The following is a 20,194-nucleotide window of genomic DNA, read 5'->3' as shown; positions in this document are numbered from 1 at the left end:
TCATTTAGGATGGATGACAGTCAATGGACACATCTTTGGAGGTCGTTATTTCACGGTGCATTATTACTATTGGCTCTTGGACTAGTTGTGCATAATAAGGTGCAGGTTGCTGAAAGATGAGAAAAGCATGTTCTGATTACAGACTAATCAATTTGTCCTTCCATCACACCCAAATAGTCTTTAAGCAAGCAAGGTACAGTGCTCCTTTGTGAAAAGGAAGATATTTAAAGTCCATCAAGAGCGTATAGAAATTTTATTTCTAAAATCGGCAGTAATGACCCTCATTTCTAAAGTATTCCTCTTTCCAATGCTAACAGTGGCTTGTTGGTCCAGGGAAGGCAGTAAGCAAGTCCCTGGATGGAATCCGATCACAAAGCATAAGCATTTATTTTACAGTTAGCCAGCTGGTCGTGAAATGTCCTGCCTTTCAGCCAGCTGGGAAACACATCAATCAGGAGTGGTGTTTCGGGAGCAGAGACTGAACAGATCTCGACATCTGGAGTCTAGCAATCTTCATCCTTCTGCTTATCTGAGCTAAACTGTAGCGGGCAGAGAGAGAGCACAATAGTATGTTGCTTTTGGAATGCCCTAGATTGCATTAAGTGCTGTCTGCTAACCCTGGTGTTCTCCACCTGGGGGCCACTTTTCCTTGATATATTGCTGAAAATGAAGGGGGTCCCGGCTAGATGGGAATGCAGGGGCTCTGAGGTGGTCCCACTATGGAAAAGCAGTTGCATTATGAAAAATATTACTCGGGTTGTAAGCATTTGGGGAAAGCAACCCTCTTTTTGTTCTGTTGAGGTCCTGGTCCGTGACAGGGGCGCCTAGGCACAATGGTAATAAAATAATAATCATAACAAAGGCTGAGAACTGCTGTATTAGGCCATCTTTTTCCCAGGATAGGACTTTATATCCCCTTTATATCCCCAGGGTGCATTTCATCCTTTCCTAACTGTATTTTTTAATGGTCTAATTTTTGTAAAGTTTCATTTAAACCTTTGTATGTGTGAATTTAGCAGTCGAGCCCTGAAGTCCTTCATGTATCTATCCCCAGAGAGGGTACTTCATAAACAACATCAGGGGAATCTTCCCACGCACTGCCCTGCCAATATGCCTTTAATGACCACTCTCTGCTTCTAGGGACAAAAAGGGAGCTTAGAGGCCTCTTTTCTGAGACTACAACAGGCCCAATCCTGCAGGGCATTAAACACTCCTGCCTCCAGTCATATTTAAGCTAATCCACAACTAGAGATGGATCCAGACTGAATCTGAATTTCCAAAAGATCCATAGTGTTTGGATCTAGATCTGAGGTCAGATTCTCAGCTACACCCAAGATGTCTCAGCTACAGGCCATGTCAGGGGTAGTTCAGGGCTGGCCCAGTTCCTGGCATAGATTTAGGGCAACCATGTGTCTCTGTAATGATGCTAGCTCTGCCAAAGGGCTCCCAGCAACTGGGGATCACCAGGGCTTAGAGATACTCCAGCCATGTCCCCATTTCCACAGCCACACTGTACAGGCCAGGAGAGGGGGATGGTGTAAGAGGCGCTATGGTAGCTCTGCACCACCAGAGATTCCCATACGCTGGCTAGATCCACCAGCTTTTAAGGAGACTGTTTGCTGGGATATTGTCACAAAGCAACCCTAACTGACTCACGAATTAGGCCCCTGGATCAGAATACTTCCTCAATATGGGGAGGGGTTCAGATTCACGGTGACATCCTGGTGCCACTGAAATCAATGGCAAAACTCCCATGTTCCAGTTCATGCCTGTCTTTAATTATAACCCAGCTAACCGATAAGGCCCACCAGCAGTTGGGGTAGCTGGTGAAGATGGCTCTGACACATCAGAATTTTACCATTTAAATGTACATACTCTTGAACGTCACAGATCTACTTGAGTCAACCAATGTTCGTTGCTGCGGGCTTGCACTCCTGACCTGCCTTAGATAAGGAGCTATTCCTTGCTAACGCCTCTTGGGCTTTCTTATCACATCAAAGCTTTTATTCCCTCCTCACCTCCCACCTTCTGTTGGTTTGAGGTTGGTGGAACGTTTTTATAGAAGAAAAATATTCATGTGTGTTTTTAACACCAGAGCTAACGTACAATGGGTTCTGACTATCCTCCCAGTCTCCGATGTGGTCTCCCTGGGCTCATACTCTTTTTGGAAACTGCCTTTATCCTCATATTTTGGTTTTGCTTTTCAAAGGAAAGTCAAAGCACATCAGAAGACCTTGAAATCTATCCTGGTAAGTTTGCAAGCCTGTTGTTAAAGGTAGGGTTCAGTGTGTGCTTTCATTGGGTTACATTTGAGCTTGAACAGGGCTGTACTTCTGACAGCTGTAACTGCAAATACAGTGTGGGTACTTCCCTTTACATACTCTGTTGCCTTGCACCTTCTGCAGTCATTTGCACCAGGCCAAAGTGGGTGTCAAATACTACTAAATTGTGTTCTTGTGCTCCCTCACTGTTCTGTATCCACCTGTTGTCTCTCATTTTATACGTACATTGTAAGCTCTTTGTGGGGGAAAGACCATCTTGTTCTGTGTTAGTACAGTGCCTAGCACAATGGGTTCAGGTCCAAGACTGGGGATCTTGAAACTGTGATAATACAAAATAATCAGGATGGATGAAAGCCTGGTGCAAGTGAATGCACAATGTGCAGGGCCACAAAGAATCAAGCTTAAGGACTGAAAGGGTGTGACAGCTAGTGGGAATGGATAACATTAGGGCGAGTCTGAGCAGTGAAGTTCAGAACCTGAATCCAACCTTCCCCAAGGATCTTGGGCTGTTCTGAGCTGGGTCTTGGTTTCTGTCCCTTCTAGGGTGACCAGATGTCCCGATTTTATAGGGACAATCCTGATTTTGGGGGCCTTTTCTTATATAGACACCTGTTACCCCCCACCCCTGTCCCAATTTTTTACACTTGCTATCTGGCCACCCTAGCCCCTTCCTAGGTGAAACTATTAAATAGTGGGCTCTGTATTAGGCCTTATATTTATCATCAAATGTGTACTGGCAGGCAAAAGTAGCCCTTTTTCTTATTTAATAATATGCTGGTGATTGTCTTATGGTACCAAACTTTGCTTCTATGTTGTAAGTATTGAATCTTTTGCACACAATCCTGCATCTGAGAAATGTGTTTTCTACATTTACTGAAGATATATATTAACAATTATGATAAAACATATACCGCGTGTAACCTGTCTAAAGTGCTGTGCAAATATTAACCAATTAATCCTCATGACCCTTGTAAGGTAGGTAGGTAAGTCTCTCTTACTCCCATTTTACAGATGGGGAAAAACTGAAATGCAGAAAGGGGATGTGACTTGCCCATGGTCATGCACTGAGTTGGGTTCATTTAATATTTTGTATGTGAATTACTCAAAAGCCACAAACTTGCATTCCCCTCCCCGCCCCCCACAATCATTTGCTTTAATCCTCGCTATGAAGCGTAGAAACCTGCACGTTGACATAAGAATATACCTATTAACACACATGTTGGGGCTACCGGCCTTGGGAAAGAGCAATTTAAGGCCTGATGCAGCAAACATTTTGTGTCTGAGTAACTCGATGCATTGGGAGTAGTCCCAGGGGCTTTGATGAAACTACTCATGTGTAAGTGTCATCAAGGGTTTCAGATCTTTTTGTGAGGACGTTTCACCAGTATATTACAAACTCTATGGCATAATACGTTTGGCCCCTTTTAATAGTCGCTTTGAATTTGTACATCATAAAACAGGCTTGAGATGTTTCAGGCAAGACATAGGAGGCTGGGTGTGTGTAGTTGGTGTGTGAATGTGTAAGGTGGGGTTTAAAATCAACAAGGAGCAGAGACGCTGCCTGTGCCTTGATAAGGGGACTCTGTTACAAAGAAACATTTCTTAGCAGACAGAGTTGCCGTAGAGAGCAGTTCTGCTTAGCTAAATATTATCTCAAATACAGCACTCCTCCTGTAACGGTGAAAATAGGGCTAGTGGCCCACTTTGAAAAGGAGGGTGTCAGTGTTTTTAAAATGAAGCAAGACAAGACTCTCTACAGATCTCGGCTGAAATTGGTTTTCCGTTACTTCTGTGCCAATCCTGCTCATTTTGGTTTGGTGTAACGGAGAACAGAATGGGGTCTTTTGTTTTTACTGACTGACTGCAAGGGATCATTTTAAAGCAATCACCAGTGCTCTCATAAACATATTATTGCCTCTGTCTTTCATTGTGCTTATAAACATGTTCACATTTTTGTAACACTTAGTTTGCAATCTAAATAGAGAAGACAGAGAGAAGATTGGAGGGGAAATGGGCACAAAATGAGGAAGTGGAAGCCTAAGGTCACACAGCAGGTCAAAGACAGAGTCAGGAGTAAAACCCAGAACTCCAGAGTCCCAGTCCAGTGCCTCATTGTCTAGACTGTACTACTGCCCAACCTCTGTTCCCAGCTCTTCTGATCTTGGGCTAGACACTAAACCCTCTTGTGCCTCACCTCATCTTGGAAATTAGGATAATAAATCCTCCCTCACAGAGGGTGGGGGGCAGTATGGATTAATATAAAAGGCTTTGCCCCCTGATAAATAGTGCTCTTGAAATGCACTGTTATGTTATATCTCCTTTCCTGTCCCAACTTTATGGTCTCTCCTCCACCCTTCAGTCCAGCATGGTCTTGCACCACCCTCCTTTTCCACCAGAATGTATGAGGATTACTCTGAGACAGTTATTAATTTTCAGCAGGTTTATTGATCACTGCTGTGATGTTAACCTGGAGTCTGGTCTGCACTGATAACTTGACTGATTTCTTGGTTCCTCTGCCATGCAGCATTTCAAGATGTCAACGTCCTGGTGATTTTTGGATTTGGCTTCCTCCTGGCTTCCTTCAAAAGATATGGATTTAGCAGCATTGGATTCAACCTGCTAATTGCCACACTTGGAGTTCAGTGGGCTGTGCTCGTGGAAGGATTTTTGTTTGCTTCCTCAGCAGGAAAAGTGAAAATCGGCCTGCACAGGTAATTCATACATCCTAGAATGGATCATTTACTCTTAATGTAGCATTTCTGAACGCTGGGGCTAAGGTAACTTTTCCCTGTTTTTTGGTATATTTACCCAGCAGCGCAGTTGTACTGGCAGGACTTTTTGTTATTGCATTGTTGGCTTTGTAATTTTAACTGAATTTTGCCATCTACTGATCTAATTACTTTCCTTCTATGGCCCCATTACCATAGTACCTGAGTGCCTCAGAGTCTTTACCCTCACACACCCCTGTGAGGTAGAGAGGTGTGGCCGTATCCCCATTTTATGTATGGGGAACTGAAGCACAGAGTGATTGCATCAAATCCACTGGTCCATCTGGCCTGATATCCTACTTCCTGTCCTACCCATAAGCAATCACACAGCTTGTCCTATACTCCACTGTCTTACTTCTAGCAGTGGCCAATATCATCATACTGCACACTGTACATTCAAGGGAAATAATCCTTCCAGTTCCTTGAGGAGATCATCTTATATCATGAGACATGGTGTTTACTAACTGTATATCACTGTTGTAGCTACATATGTTGTTAATGGTCTTAGAATTCATGACCTCTGCTCTTTTCTTGATGGATATCCTCTACCTTTTCCTCACCCTCCCCCAAACAAAAGAAAACCCTTTATCCATTAGCTAGTTATCAAACATTGATTGAATTATGGAGTATGTGACGAAGCTGGGATTTTCTCTTATGTTGTATTTGAGTCTTACTGTTTTCAATGAATGCTGTGTGTGCCTCAGTTTCCCTGCGTATTGCACCAATGTCTAGGTAGTGGGAATAAGCATGTGTGACTTTTCTGGGGGCTGCTCCAGCTGCCTCCATGGATGCTATGGTCGCCCCTTCGTAACCTGAGACCCAGGAGGGGGATGTGACCAGGTGACTCTTGGCCCGGGAAGTGAGACAAAGGCTGGAGAAGGAACAATGGGCAGGGCAGAGGCCAGGCAGCTGGAAGCGAGTCAGTCTCTGCTGGCTTGGGGCTCAGGGGGAGGACCAGAGCCCTGGCTCTGGTCTCCCCTCCCCCCAAGATGGACTTGGCTGAAAGTCACTGATTTCTGTGCTAACAAGTTCTGCCTACGCTGTGTTCCTGTTGACTAATAAACTTTCTGTCTTACCGGCTGACTGAGAGTCACATCTGACTGGAGTTGGGGGGCAGGGCCCTCTGGCTTCCCTAGGAGCCTCGCCCAGGCAGACTCACTGCGAGAAGCGCGTGGTGGGGCAGGGGATGCTGAATGCTCTGAGGTCCGACCCAGGAAGGTCGGAGCTATGTAAGCTTCTTGCCCTGGAGACCATATACTCAGAGAGAGGAGGCTCCCCCAGAGTCCTGGCTGGCTTCATATGGAATATTCCAGAGCATTGGTCCGTGACAGAATACCACTGCTGTTTACACAAAGGCATTTACAGTTCCAACATCTCATCTACTTTTAAGTGTAAGAAGACTCCATTGGCAGTCACAACACATGGCCAGGGTACAAGCAAAATATCAGTTACTAACTGGTACTGATTGGGTAGTATAACTATGGAACTACAGGTAGCTCCCTCTCTTCCTCCTGCCCTCTTTCCTAGACAGGAAAGGAATGGTTTCGTGCCTGAGTCACCCAATTGGGAGTCAGGAGATTTGTGGTTCATCCCCATTTCTGCCCCAACCGTTCTGTGTGATCCCAAGCAAGTCATTTACCCCCCCGCGCCTCAGTTTCCCCATCTATACCCAACTCAGTTGGGAGGTTTAATTCATGAATGTTTGTAAAATGCTTTGAGGTCTTAGGATGGAATGTGCTGTAGAAGAGGCAAGCATAAATGTTTTCCTTCTACTGCTGCTGCAGTTGTTAGGCTATCAGAGGTAAATCACCACCTTCATTCTGCTTTTAAAATGCCTTTAGGCGTTCTTGTCATATATGAATTTCTTGTTCTCTCATTTATGGCCCTAATGATTTTGTTATGTGTCTCTAAAAATGTGAAGGCCTTGGGAGCAGCGCAACAAACAGCTGAGACCTTTCCTAACTGTTCTCATTTGCTCAATGCCTTCCTCTTGATTTTTGGCTTTGCTGAGTAAATTACTGCCCCATCGTTAGATATGTAGCAATAACTACTGTGGCAGTACAGCAAGAGTTTCTGACGGACGCTAACTAAAGGTGGGATTTTGCGGGCTGTGACCTGCTGGAAGATCTTGCAGAAAGTTGGCCAAAAGGTGTCATCACAAGACTCATGTGGATGGCTCAGGGGATTGGCTCACAAGATAAGGAACCCTGAAGTGCTAGGCTGGTGGGGAATTTTTCAACAATTTTGGGGGTTTTTGTGTGTGAAAAATGCAGATTTGTCAAAAACAAAGCTCTTTGCAAAACAGGGCTAAGTTGGATGAATTTTCTGACTGAAAAAATGTTGGAATCTTTTTTCCTAAATCATCATTTTAAAATTCCAGGTTTTCGGTCTGAAATGACTTTTTTCATTTAGAAATTCAAGCTAATTAGAGTGAAGAAAAAAGAGACCAAGACCACAGAGACAGAACTCCGCTTTGCCCCTACAGGTGACCTCTTCTGGTCAGGGTTAAGATACATTGGCAGGGCGATGTGAGAGCGACTGGATTGATAGAAAACCTGGATTTGTGCTGGAAATGGCCCACTTGTTGATCACTTTAGATAAGCTATTACCAGCAGGACGGTGGGGTGGGAGGAGGTATTGTTTCATATTCTCTGTGTGTATATAAAGTCTGCTGCAGTTTCCACGGTATGCATCTGATGAAGTGAGCTGTAGCTCACGAAAGCTCATGCTCAAATAAATTGGTTAGTCTCTAAGGTGCCACAAGTCCTCCTTTTCTTTTTGCGAATACAGACTAACACGGCTGTTCCTCTGAAACCTGGATTGATAGACAGAGTCTGATCTCCACAGCTCTCAGGCCAGAACCTTTCAGAAGCACTATGTTTCCTTAAATAAAAATCTCCTGTCCCAGCTGTGCATGCTGCACACACAAGAAAACTGTCTGCAGCTGCAGAGTAATATGCTCTTAGATCTGTTTCCTATCAGAAGTAAGACAAAATCTTTACCTTTGCAGGGACAATTTTTAGGATTTTCAGCATGTTCTTTCTCATCAAGAGGCAGGAGAAGCAGCTAATTGAAATTCCAGAATACTGTAAAGGTCAAGAACAGCCCAGAACACATCTATAAATTACAGCGTGTCTGAGTCATTAACATCCCTTGTTTCCTTGATTAAAAACTGCAAGGAGGAAAAAATGGTGGACAGCCTTTTGCGAAGTGGGGAAAGGGAAAGGAATCATTCTGTGTGAGGGCTGTGGGAAGCTCAGAATGCCTTGTGCAGCGAGACCGGTTTGATCTAGTGGTTGGGTCTCAGGACGGGGAGCCAGAAATCCCAGAGCGCCAATCCTAGCTCTGACATTAGCTCCCTCTGTGGCTTTCAACAAGTTACTGAGGCCACATTTTCCAAAAGTGACTTCCGATTTAGGGCATCTCAGTTCAGCTTGAGGCACCTTGGGGTTGGCGGTCAATAGTGCTGAGCACCTGCGACTTCTGTTGACTTCAGTCAGAGTTGTGTGTGCTCTGTACTTTTGAAAATTGGGGCCCAAAGTATCTCCTGTTGGCACCCCAAATGGGAGGCCACTTTTGAAAATGCTGCCTTTAAATCTCTGCGTCTTGGTTCACCCAACTGTGAAATGGGGATCTACCTCACAAGCATGAAAACTCCATAATGAGTGTCTGGACCAGTGCTGACTACTAATGACTCTTTTATTTTTTGATTCAATCAGTTTCGCAATTAACTCCCCCCCCCCCCTTTTTTTTTTTTAAAGTGTATTAAAGGCCACTATAAGTGTAACTGCTGTTCTAATCTCAGCTGGAGCTCTTCTGGGCAAGGCTAACCCTATTCAGTTGATTTGGATGGCGATGGTGGAGGTGGCAGCTTTCAGTACGAGCAGATGGATCAATGTCAGATTCCTGAAGGTAGGTAACCACATTTCCATATATGCGGGAAAAGGCTTTGGAGGTTTTAAACAAACCTTTGTTTTCCTTTGGAAATGTTCCCTGTTTGCTGGTCTGATATTGACGCTATTACTGATAGTCAGATCTAAGCTGGTTCGCTCTGGGTCTGATCGGGCAGTTTACTGCATGCATGTAGCTGCCACTGAAACGAATGGGAGTTTTGCACATGGAAGGGCTACGTGGCTGGGGATTCTACTTGTGTGTCACTCTGTTTACAGCACCTTCTCTCTGGCCTGCTGCACCTCACCTCTTCTCCTCTCTATCCCAGCCAACATGCTACTGCTTCCTTTCCTGCTGCTCTGATCACATCTTCTTCCAGTCTCTTCAGTGGCTTCTTTCCTTTTGCATTAAGTTAAAACTTAGAATCATAGAATCCTAGAATCTCAGGGTTGGAAGGGACCTCAGGAGGTCATCTAGTCCAACCCCCTGCTCAAAGCAGGACCAATCCCCAATTTTTGCCCCATATCCCTGAATGGCCCCCTTAAGGATTGAATTCACAACCCTGGGTTTAGCAGGCCAGTGCTCAAACCACTGAGCTATCCCTCCCCCCTTCTTGTCCTCCCCTTCAGGCTCTGCCCCAACTTACACGTGGCCCCTTCTTACTCCCACTGTAGGTTCCTGCCTAGCCCTCCCTTTGGTTCCTTCACCCATTGAATAAATAATAGCAATCATAATAACAAATTGTCCCCTTTGCTCCCTCATTCATGCTGCCCACCATGCTTGGAGCAGCCTTCTACACCCCATCCACCAGGCCCTTCTTCCTTCAAACCAACTTCTTCTGGGAAGCATTTCTCCAGCCTGAGGGTATCTACACATCTCCTTGCACTAGAACTGGTACCAGTGTACTTTATTTGTCTGAATTAGACTGCAGGTTCCTTGGAGCAGGGACCCTGTCTTTTTCTGAGCCGCAAAAAGTAGCGTGTGCACTGAGTGCTCATGAACATTATATAGGAGAGGGTGCCTAAGAAGGACACTATATAAGTAACTGAGCTACAAGACTCTGCATACATCAAGGGGACCTGATGACATCCTGAATGGATATGACATCCAGGAATGGAATATCTTTGTTGCCTGCAGATTGAGGAACACACAAGCTTGATGCACGTTCACATATTTGGAACCTACTTTGGCTTGGCAGTCTCCTGGTGGCTGTACCATTCTTCACTGAGTAAAAGGATTGAAAAGGAAACATCTAATCCGATATCTGATTTGTTTTCAATGCTGGGTAAGGCATTTACTTGAACATCTCAGTCTATGGTGGGCAGTGGGATGAATGACTTTGGGGATTGGGAATGGGGCATAGAATCTTTTACTGCAAAGCTGAAGGTTCAAATACAGCCCAGTGACTAAAAGTTGTTACCGTCCGATGGTAACGAGTGGGTGAGTCTCCGCTCCTCATGTAAACCACCACTGCAGCGTCCCTTCTTGACAGACGCAGCAGGACGGCCAAGGCAGGTAAACTGTCCTCTCACCGCTACAGGTGGCCCCTTTGCACTGATTTACCCATATTGGCAGGGGCAGTGTCGTCATTAATATTTGTATTGCTGTAGGGCCCAGAGGCCCCAAGCAGGATCAAGGCCGCATTGTCCTAGGTGCTGTATAAACGCTTACAAAGACAAGAATCAAAAGAGAACAAGCAGATAAAGGGTGGGGGTGAAGATACATATCACATGCAAAACACTCAGGGTAAGGATAGGCTGTGGCATGGACATTCCAAGTTTTTTTTTTCATTTTTTTTAAAGAAATGATACTTGTTTCCATATTATTTTGATTTATATTACAAAGCTGGTACTGCCATGATCTGTCCTAGGCCCTTGTCTCCACAGAGAATGTAAGTTCCCAGGTCTGTCAATTTGGCACTTTGTGCCAGCACTGAATTAATGTAATATTTAAAAGAAATGACATCGAAATAGAGGCATGGATTTCTGTGGCTAAAATCAAGTGAATACTTATCTAACCTATCACTGTGGCATGTGAGCGCTCGAGTCCTTTATTAGGAGCTATGTTCTGCCCGAATGGAGTGAATGATCTATGCCGAATGTCCCCTCTCATCCTAGTAGAGGGCACTGGTTATAGCGCTCACTCGCCTTGCTACTTTTGGCTGTACATCCCGAGATCTGCTGTCAGTGGGAGGGGCTGATTCTGGGTGTTTGCTGGAACCTCACCAGGGCTCATTGGCACATGTCTAATGAAACCTGGCAGCCTTCACCCAATGTAAAAAAGGGAAAAATTAAATGCTCGTCTTGCTGAGTTCCCAGAGCTCTTGCTCTGCTGTATAATTCAAAGCAATTGGTATTTTAATCTAACTCATCAAGACACTGTTAAGTCTTCATTATAATTTTAGTGCCAGCTCGCTACCCCCAAGTGCTCGCTATCTAAAGTAATTAGGTCTTCATGAATAATTCCTGAAAGCAACACAGAGGCAGTGCAGACGCTCATGAATGACCAAACAAGCAATTTCATAATGTGTCCAAACCTACCCAGTGCCTGGGTCCCCTCAGAAATTCAGGGCCAGATTATGAACACTTGTAATTCATTAGAATAGCCTCATTGCAGTTACTGGGATTAACTACTTTGCCAGTGGGAATAAGGGATTTGCAATCTGGATCCTTCTTTCCAGCCCCCCTCCTGCCATAGACCATGAAGTGCCATAGTGGGGAATACTAGTGGGACCTCTAGTCCTGTATCTTGGCTATGACAGTGACCAGTGCTAGATCCTTCTGAGGAAGATGTAAAACTTCCTATTGTACAACATTGTGCCGTGCTGGAAAAGGATGTTTTTCTTCCTGAGCCCCAGCTGGTGGTTAATTTTACCCTGAAGCTTGAAGACTGATAATCTTTTTCCTTGTCAATGTATCTGCAGATATGATTCTTATTCATATATGAATGAAATTCAACCCTGCACAAGACCTGTACACCACATAAGTTTCACTTAAGATTTCAAAATAGAGCTTAACTGGGACATAAACATTGTAGGTTGTATGCTGCACCAGGGTGAATTTCACACACGTGGTTTGATTCTGTAATAATACAGCACTTTGTTTTCAAAGCACTGTAGAAATATTAACCAATCTCCTGCAGTGTGAGTTCCACAGGTAAATTATGAGTATTGCCACCTAGAGTGGCATGGGGAGAACAGAGAGGGCAGCCTTGAGCGCATAAGAGCCCTCTAAACATTTACAATATTTACTGTTGCCTGGAGAACAAAAGTGAGAAGGGGGAAAGATACACATGGGAGGAGGGAGGGAATGAGAGGAGGAGGAGAGGGGATAAATAGTTGGGACGGGGGAACTTGGCACCTTTTGGACGCAGAATATCCAACAGCAACCTTGAGCAAGACTCTAGTTATTTCTTGGGCATAAGGGTGATACTGTTGCCTAGTCTCTGCTGACTTCACTTCAGAGATAATCTTGCCAGTCTTCTGCATGCAGGCTGCAGCAGATTGTAAGTGCCCCAGCACCTGTCATCTCAGAGAAATAGAGTACTGGGATGTGAGATAAAATAAGGCATCCACTTGACTACAAGTATTAGTTACCAGTGGGTGATTGACAGCGTCCCAAATGTGTTTTTAGGGATGTGCTCAAAGCACAGACTGTAACAAACTGCAACCATCATCTGCCTTGCTGCTTGTACAAGGGGAAGGTTCCAGGGCTCAAGATTAAGGGCAAAAAGTCATCCTGCAACTGACAGCCGTGCTAAAGAAAATGAAAGAAATATGTCCTGACTATACAGAGTAGAATAGACAAGGAGGTCTCAGTAGGGATGAACTCAGTGATAAGTGCAGCTTATGTCAGTTTCCGCAGGGATATGCCAAATGGAAATTATACTGCGCTTATGGAAAAGAATCAGCTTGGAACATGATCTGCCCAGATAATATCACTTTGTTGGGAAGCCTGTTAGTTTTTCAGAGCATATCAAGGTCACTGTGCCTGAAATCCTCTGTGTGCACTAGACATTCAACAGGCAGGAGGGCCTAAAGTGAGCAGCAGAAGCATCTAGGGACTTGAAAGAGCCTAAGCACTGGAGACCCAAGCTCATGGAAAGGTGACCGCGGTCAGTGTTGCTGGGAGCAGAGACTAACCAGTGTGTTTTTATAGTGACATACTGCACCCTGGAAACCTGCGTGTTTTAGTTATTCATTTTAATGAGAGCACTTGAAGTTTTGCTATGAGGTGAATAGCATGTGGAATTAAGTCTCTGAAATTCAAGCACACAGTAGAACATTAATTATCGAGTCTGCCTCGGTGTCCCCTCTGCAGTAGAGGTGGGGGAAGAGAAGATAAATCATAGCTTATCTTTAATACAGCCTATATCCCTAAATAGTCCAGCATAGATACAAAACTCCTGGGAGCAAAGCTGTGCCCTGAAATGATCAGTATATAAACTAGTGTGAATGCACCTGCTGCTCTCTGCTGGATGGATTCAGATCCACATGTGTATGAGAGAGAGGTTATGTTGTCCTCTGGTGGGGCTGGCCCAAGAGGGTAAGAACCCTATTTGCTGGTGATTGGGGCCTGTGTTATTTACTCCTGGGGGAATTCTGCACTAAAATTTAAAAATCTTGCACACAATATTTGAAAATTCTGCAACATTCAGCATATTCTGTCAAAATGGCACAATATAATCATGCTCCCACTGACAGTCCCAGCTGCCCGGGGCTGACAGTGGGAGCCCCAGCTGCCCATGCCAGGCGTCGGCAGGAGTGCTGGGGGAAATCAGAAATTCTGCAGGGAAAAAAATAAAATTCTATGGGAAACATTAATTCTGTGCAAATTCTGCATTGCGCACCAGCACAGAATTCCCGCAGGAGTAGTTTATTGGAGCAGAAGGACCCAACGTCTAGCCTCACTATTTACTGAAAAGTCTATGTGGCCCTGGACTTTTTACAGGATATGGCCCAACTGTTTAACAGGAATTCTAATTGCTCTACTAGATCCACTTACTAGGGTGGTGGAATATTAAAAAAAAAAAAAGTCTTTTATTTAAAACAAGACAAACCCCATTTAGCCACCAAGCAGGCAAAGCATGACACCAGAAGTGCAAGCTTCTCTGTGCTACCCTGGAAGAACCACCACTGAGGTGAGAGGGGAGTTCACGCTCCATGGTTCAGGTAGTTCTCAGCATTTCTGCTGAATCTGTCAGGAAGGGAGCCAGCTAGTATCAGTTGTGCTGGTGTTTTGATACCCCTAAATGGAAGACATTCTGAACATAGCCATGTTTTTTATTTTGGTCAGTACCACATCAGCTGTGTGACCAGCACGCGGTACAACAGTAAGAGGATGTGGGAGATTTTGGCCAAGGACATCAGTGCAAATCCCTGCTGTTTCAGCAAAGGCCCTGGACCCTTTCGGGCCTCATGTTCAGAGGTGCTGAATGCTCCCACTGTAGTTGTGGTTACTGTGTACTTCAGAAACCAGGCCCCTAATGCCCATGCAAAGCAGACAGGGTGTTGGTTTTAAAGGTCTCGTCTGAAAGGATCACGCACAGTAAATTGCCTGCTGCACAAAAATATTTCTTAGGGATGAAAGGCAGAGTCGTGCCCATTGAGATTTGAATCTGTGTTTCCAGGGAGCACAGGTATTGCAAAGCTGATGCTTAAGGACCTGACCATGAAAGATGATGAGCATCTCCTGCATTGAGGGCCCTCAGCTTTTCTCAGGAGGCTCTTGGCTCTTTGAAGGATCAGGCCCTTCCCAGCTAAGTCACCCTTCTGGGTGCATGTTTATACCATGGTTACTGTTGAGATGTGCAGTGCAGGACTGCTGGGGAGGCTCCAAATGTAGTGACCGTTAGGGGCTGTCAGAATGATGCAGTCCCATCAGCTTGTTCACAATGTGGGCATTGCAATGGATGCACTCTGTGTGACTTAGAACCTGCCAGCAGAAACAGCATGGGATGGACCCACTGGATTTACGAGCATTCTAATGATGACTGCTTCTTTGTCTACAAGGCACGCTCTTTCTGTGGATGTTCTGGCCAAGCTTCAACTCTGTGCTAATCGTGGATGTGATGGAAAAGAGGAACGCCATCTGCAACACTTACTATGCCATCGCTGTGAGTGCTGTGGCTGCTTTTGCACTGTCATCCTTGAGCAGCAGGAATGGAAAAATCAGGATGGTAAGAGGAGAGCAAAGGTCGCTTTGAAGAGAGACCTAGATTTTCGTTAATCTCTTTAGCAATACATTGGAAGTAAAATGGCTAATAAGCTAAAACAACACTAGCACCTCAACGGGATGATTATCTCTTGTCCCTGAGCAAACAGTTTTGAAGATGTTAACTGGCTATAGTGCTGCAAGGGTGAAATTCACCCCCTATGTAGAGGGCCAGTTATACTCCAATTAGATCCCACTTAAGCCCTCAAAATAGGTTTAAGTGGTACTTAGGTGTGGTGCTGCAGCAGGGTGAATTTAATCCAATGGGTGCCCAATCACTGTGAGTGTGAATTGACTTCGGTGATGTTAATCCACAGATCCACATCCACCATGCAGCACTAGCAGGAGGGGTTGCTCTTGGTTTCTCAGCTCCCGTTATTCCACATCCTTGGATTGCCATGATTTTGGGTCTGCTTGCCAGCATGGTCGCTGTACTGGGATCTCACTGTTTACAGGTAATGTCCAAAACCCTGTCATACATATTTGTGAGAGGTTTTAAATACTAAGAAATAGCACATGTAGAGAGTTTACAGCCAAGATTTCTGGGTTCTGTTGCCTGGTATGTGGGACTGAGGGTGAGGAGACTTGCATTCTATTTTGGGATGCGTGCCTGAAGAACTTTTCTGCTCAGTAAATATGTTCATCTCTGTATTTATTAAATGTTTCCCTCCCCAGACATATTTGAATTCGGTGCTCAAGATTCATGACACCTGTGGCGTCCATTACACGTTTGGGTTGCCTGGATTGCTTGGAGCGATAGTCAATGTCATTCTCTTCATAATAATCAAGTGGGCCAGTTTATCAACGTAGGTTGATTCTTTTAAATAAGTATCGTGGTCAGCCAATCATTAATATATTGTGCTAGAACTCAGTTTTAGAACACACGTGCAGTATGCAGGTAGCTTTGCATGGCCACTGCAGATTAATCCCCTTAATAACAATCAAGAATCAGATCTAAAGCCCTTTAAAGTCAATGGAAAGGCTCTCATTGACTTCAGTGGGCTTTGGATCAGGCCCTCAAAAATTAATTTTTAGTGTTGGATTGCTAGGGGGGTGACGTAGACAGCATTGTGGGAGCAGCCATGTGAGATGGCGGAAATGAGAGCAGAGATTAAGTGGGAGTGAGACTGAACTGGGATCTGAAGGTGAGCCGTGAGCAGCTTTGAATTGATGATAAAGACAGGAAGCCATTGAAGAGGTCTGAGGGTTCAGGTGATGTGGATCCTTCCAAATGGTGACTTTTGATTGACCCTGCGTGTGTCAGGGAATCTTACATATAAAAACTGGCAGTAACAGGCAAACTATTTTTTAAATAGGTAATACATATATGTGGGTGCTCAACACCTCTCAGGATCAGGCTCTGACTGCAGCGTAGTAGACCCACATCAGAGGAGAGTGTGCCAATTCAGGGTAAAACTAGACAGGACAGAGTCCTGGAGAATGTACTTGATGGACCATTTTGCACTAGCAGGGGGAGTGAGGGAAGGACTAAATGTCCCAGTAGCTCTTTTATATCTGATCCACAGTTGATCCAGTCAGACAAACCTTTATTCCTTCAGAGTCCACTGACTTCTTTAGGACGCTGTGTGGGTAGATCAGATTATAGGATTGGAGCTGTACATGGGTCAAATTCTGCACTCTAATGTACGCATTTTTCATTTTCAGACTGGGTTATCTAGCCTTGATTGAAGTTGGCTCTTTCATGTTGACCACTGCTATAGGTTTGGGAACAGGTTTCATTACAGGTCAGTATGGGAAAGCTCTTTGCAATAGCTTCGTTCTGATCTTTTTAAGAGTAGGTGGTATGCGATTATATTACATCAGCTGTCACGTCAGTGTTCACTGGCTTATTGCATCTCTTGGCACCTAGATACTCTGGTGATTCATGCACTAAAAATATACCTGTAGGTAGATGACTTGCTACTGTTGGAAAAGCTGTAGGTAATACTGAGTGATGAGGCTTCTTTCAGTTGCAGAACTGGAGAAAAGGGTATGTTCAGCAGGGCCAAAACAATACCATCATTCCTATGCTTGACAAAGTTATTTTTAACTGATGCTTCACCGGCAGCCTCTAGGTTTCCCATAGGAGAAAGGACAGGATGGACATCTTTTTAGTGACAGTAAAAATATATTGAGACTGTTTTCCACTCACTGGGTAAGATCCTCAGCTGCTGTAAATCAGCATAGCTCCCCTGAAGGCAATGGTAGATTTTACACCAGTTGAGGATCTAGTCATCTGGTTCTAGATCTTGGATTCTCTCTCTGGTGAGATTATGGCAGTTGCAATATTTTATACCGCTATTTGCTCGTGCTTCAGTTCAGTGAAAGAAACTGCAATACCGTTCTCTAAAATGAATGTTACAGCTTATAATGAATATGTAACCCCTGTGCTTGCTCAAATGGAATTAAGAGGTTGGGCTCATCAAGCAGACTTTTAAGTATCTACTTCATCTGACTGAAAGATATGGAAAAAAATAAACAGCAAAAATAAACAAACGTTCTGTGTTGATCCAATCATTTAATGAGCTGGGTGTTTACATCTGAAATCTCAAGTTAACAGTGCTCATAAGCCTGTTTGCTTAATGTGTCTGGGTAGCTTTTTCATATGAAAACTTAATCATTTAGTTTATCTGGAAAATCTGGCAGGCCGTTCACTTGGCTTTAAAACATAAGTGTTAATTTTTAATAATTAAGGCCTCACTCCTGCAGGCAGAATCTTTTGCCCACATGGAGGCCGCCTGAAATTCAAAGGGGCTCAGCATTTATAGGGTTGGCCCAGATTAATCAGCATGCAGGATCGGGACCTAAGACATTTTTACATGCTTTTTACATGCTTTGGATCTCATGCGTTCACTGTTTGAAGATGACTGAAGGCTGGGGAAGGGTCCAGGTAATCCTGGAAGTCCAGAGAGAAAATAATAGCTGGCTTTTCTGGAAACATGGTTTTCTCCCTAAATTATGTCAATTCTAAAGCATCTGCTGGCTGAACCACAATGCTGCATGATGGATTTAGAATCAAATATATTGCTTGTGAGGAACATTGCCTCACCTCCATGTGCTAAAGAGCAAAAAATATTTGGGGAACGTTTTACAATAATTTTTACAGGATTAGGAAATCTTTTCTAGATTGTTTGGAATTGTGTATCAAATTATTCTAAACCAGGTATGTCATGTATAGAGATGCACATGAACCCCATATTCAAATCCAGACCTGAGTATCTCCAAAGTTTGTGGGTTGGTTTTCAACCCAAGGTTTTGGTTAGGCCCATTATACATATTAGAGACAGCAGCAAGGCTGGAGGACAATCCAGATCATTCTATTTTGCCAATATATTTTAGTCTAGTAATTAGCACCATAAAGGGGTTCAAAAACGTTTAAAAATAAGACAAGTGGTATTATTTTTATCTGACATTCACCCCTGCGGAAAGATTTGTGGGGGGCATGGCTGTGATTCTGATTTCATATTTAGCTCTGCATTATATTGTGGTATGTGGCTAATAAATATAATATTTACAAACAGCTCCTTCCATCCACATCTCATTTTTAAACACAGGTTTCATTTTAACTTTCAAACTATGGAAGACACTGCCTGCATCAAAGTACTTTGATGACCAAGCTTATTGGGAGGTAAGTTTCAATTTAAAGTTAAGTGTGTGTGTGTACGTGTGTGTGTACACAGCCTATGCCACCATGAAGCCCTGATCTTGGAATGGATTTCTAGGTGCTAAAATAATACAAAGATTAACCATATTTCATGATAGTTCTCGAATGTCCTGGTCTAAACAGATTAACCATTTTGAGACTGGACAGTATAAATATATACCGACTTTGGATAGAATTTTGAAGTTCCAAAGGAAACTGGGTGTCCAAATAGCCTAGGTGGCTTTGAAAATCCTAACCTTTGCTTATGTGCAGAACTCCCACAGAGTTCAGTGAGAGCAGGGTCAGCTCCTATATGCGTTTGGTATTAAATAAGAAAAGCTCTTAAGCATATGCTTAAATGAATCCCTATTCAGGACAGCACCTAAACATATGACCAACTTTAAGCATGTGCTTAAATGCTGTCTGGAATAAAAATGCTTTCCTGAATCTGGATCCTAAAGACAGACGGCTAGAATATATTTTAACATTGTTTTATATAGCTTTTGATTTTTTTTGAGTAAGATGTTATGTTACAGAAATATTTCTGCATTCACAGTTTCCCCATTTGGCTTATGGATTTTGAACAGAGGGACCGGACCCAAATTACAGAAGATTAGACCAAGATGAGGAAAACATTTCCTATCCTCTGCTACAGAAAATTAATTGGGAGGGAGAAGAAAAGGTTAAATATGACTCCTGAATTTCAGAATGTAGAAACATCATTGCAATGGGCTGCTTTCAATTCTTATTAAATGATACAGTATGCAAAGTCACAGATAATAGTTCATTCAGCTTTTCTGCCTTGATAAAGTCTTGCCTTCAACATCTTCTTTTGTGAATTACATACAAGAGATCCATCCAGCTTCGATAGCTTATCCTTTTAAGATGCTTTCAGATTTTAATGAAGGAAGATATTTGAAACTCCTTTTTTGAAAGTCAAAAAATAATCATGAACATTAAGGGCTTGATTCTGAGGTGCTGAGCATGCTGGTTCTGATCCAGCAAAACACTTCAGCATGTGTGTATTTTTAAGCACAAGTAATCCCACTGAGGTTCCTGTTAAGGAGATACTTGAGTGCTTTGCTGGATTGGGGCCAGTGTGCTCAGCACCTTGTAGGATCAAACCCTAAATTAGTTGATTAGTTAAAGGAAATCTGTAACTGTTTTGGTTTAGGCCAGCTGCTCTGAAAGTTCAAAGGGTAAGAAACTAAAGTGTGAAGTAGAATTGAAAATAAAAGGCTTGAGCCTGCAACTCTTACTCATGTGAGCAGTCCCCCTGAAGTCAATGGCATTACTTGTGCAAGGGTTGCAGTAGTTGACCCAGAGTTCTCAATCCTGAGAAGTGGGGAGTACCTGGGAGTTATAAGTATTCAGCTCTTCAAAGGGTCAGGTCCACAC

At 43.7% G+C, this 20,194-nt stretch overlaps 1 protein-coding gene across 1 annotated transcript; it reads left to right on the top strand.

Moving 5' to 3' along the window:
* The first annotated feature begins 1,927 nt into the window (after window positions 1–1,927).
* Window positions 1,928–19,619, top strand: RHCE (Rh blood group CcEe antigens). Its single transcript, XM_048825999.2, has 10 exons — window positions 1,928–2,249; window positions 4,807–4,993; window positions 8,812–8,962; window positions 10,079–10,226; window positions 14,952–15,118; window positions 15,471–15,608; window positions 15,829–15,959; window positions 16,819–16,898; window positions 18,708–18,781; window positions 19,353–19,619. The coding sequence occupies exons 1-10, from the start codon at window positions 2,108–2,110 to the stop codon at window positions 19,377–19,379; spliced, it is 1,245 nt and encodes a 414-aa protein (XP_048681956.2). The 5' UTR covers window positions 1,928–2,107; the 3' UTR covers window positions 19,380–19,619.
* The last annotated feature ends 575 nt before the right edge of the window (window positions 19,620–20,194 follow it).

This window comes from Caretta caretta, chromosome 19 (genome assembly GCF_965140235.1).
Source record: "Caretta caretta isolate rCarCar2 chromosome 19, rCarCar1.hap1, whole genome shotgun sequence".
NCBI classification, from domain to species: domain Eukaryota; kingdom Metazoa; phylum Chordata; order Testudines; family Cheloniidae; genus Caretta; species Caretta caretta.
Note: the sequence above shows the minus strand (reverse complement) of the source record. Positions and strands in the feature narration are given on the sequence as shown.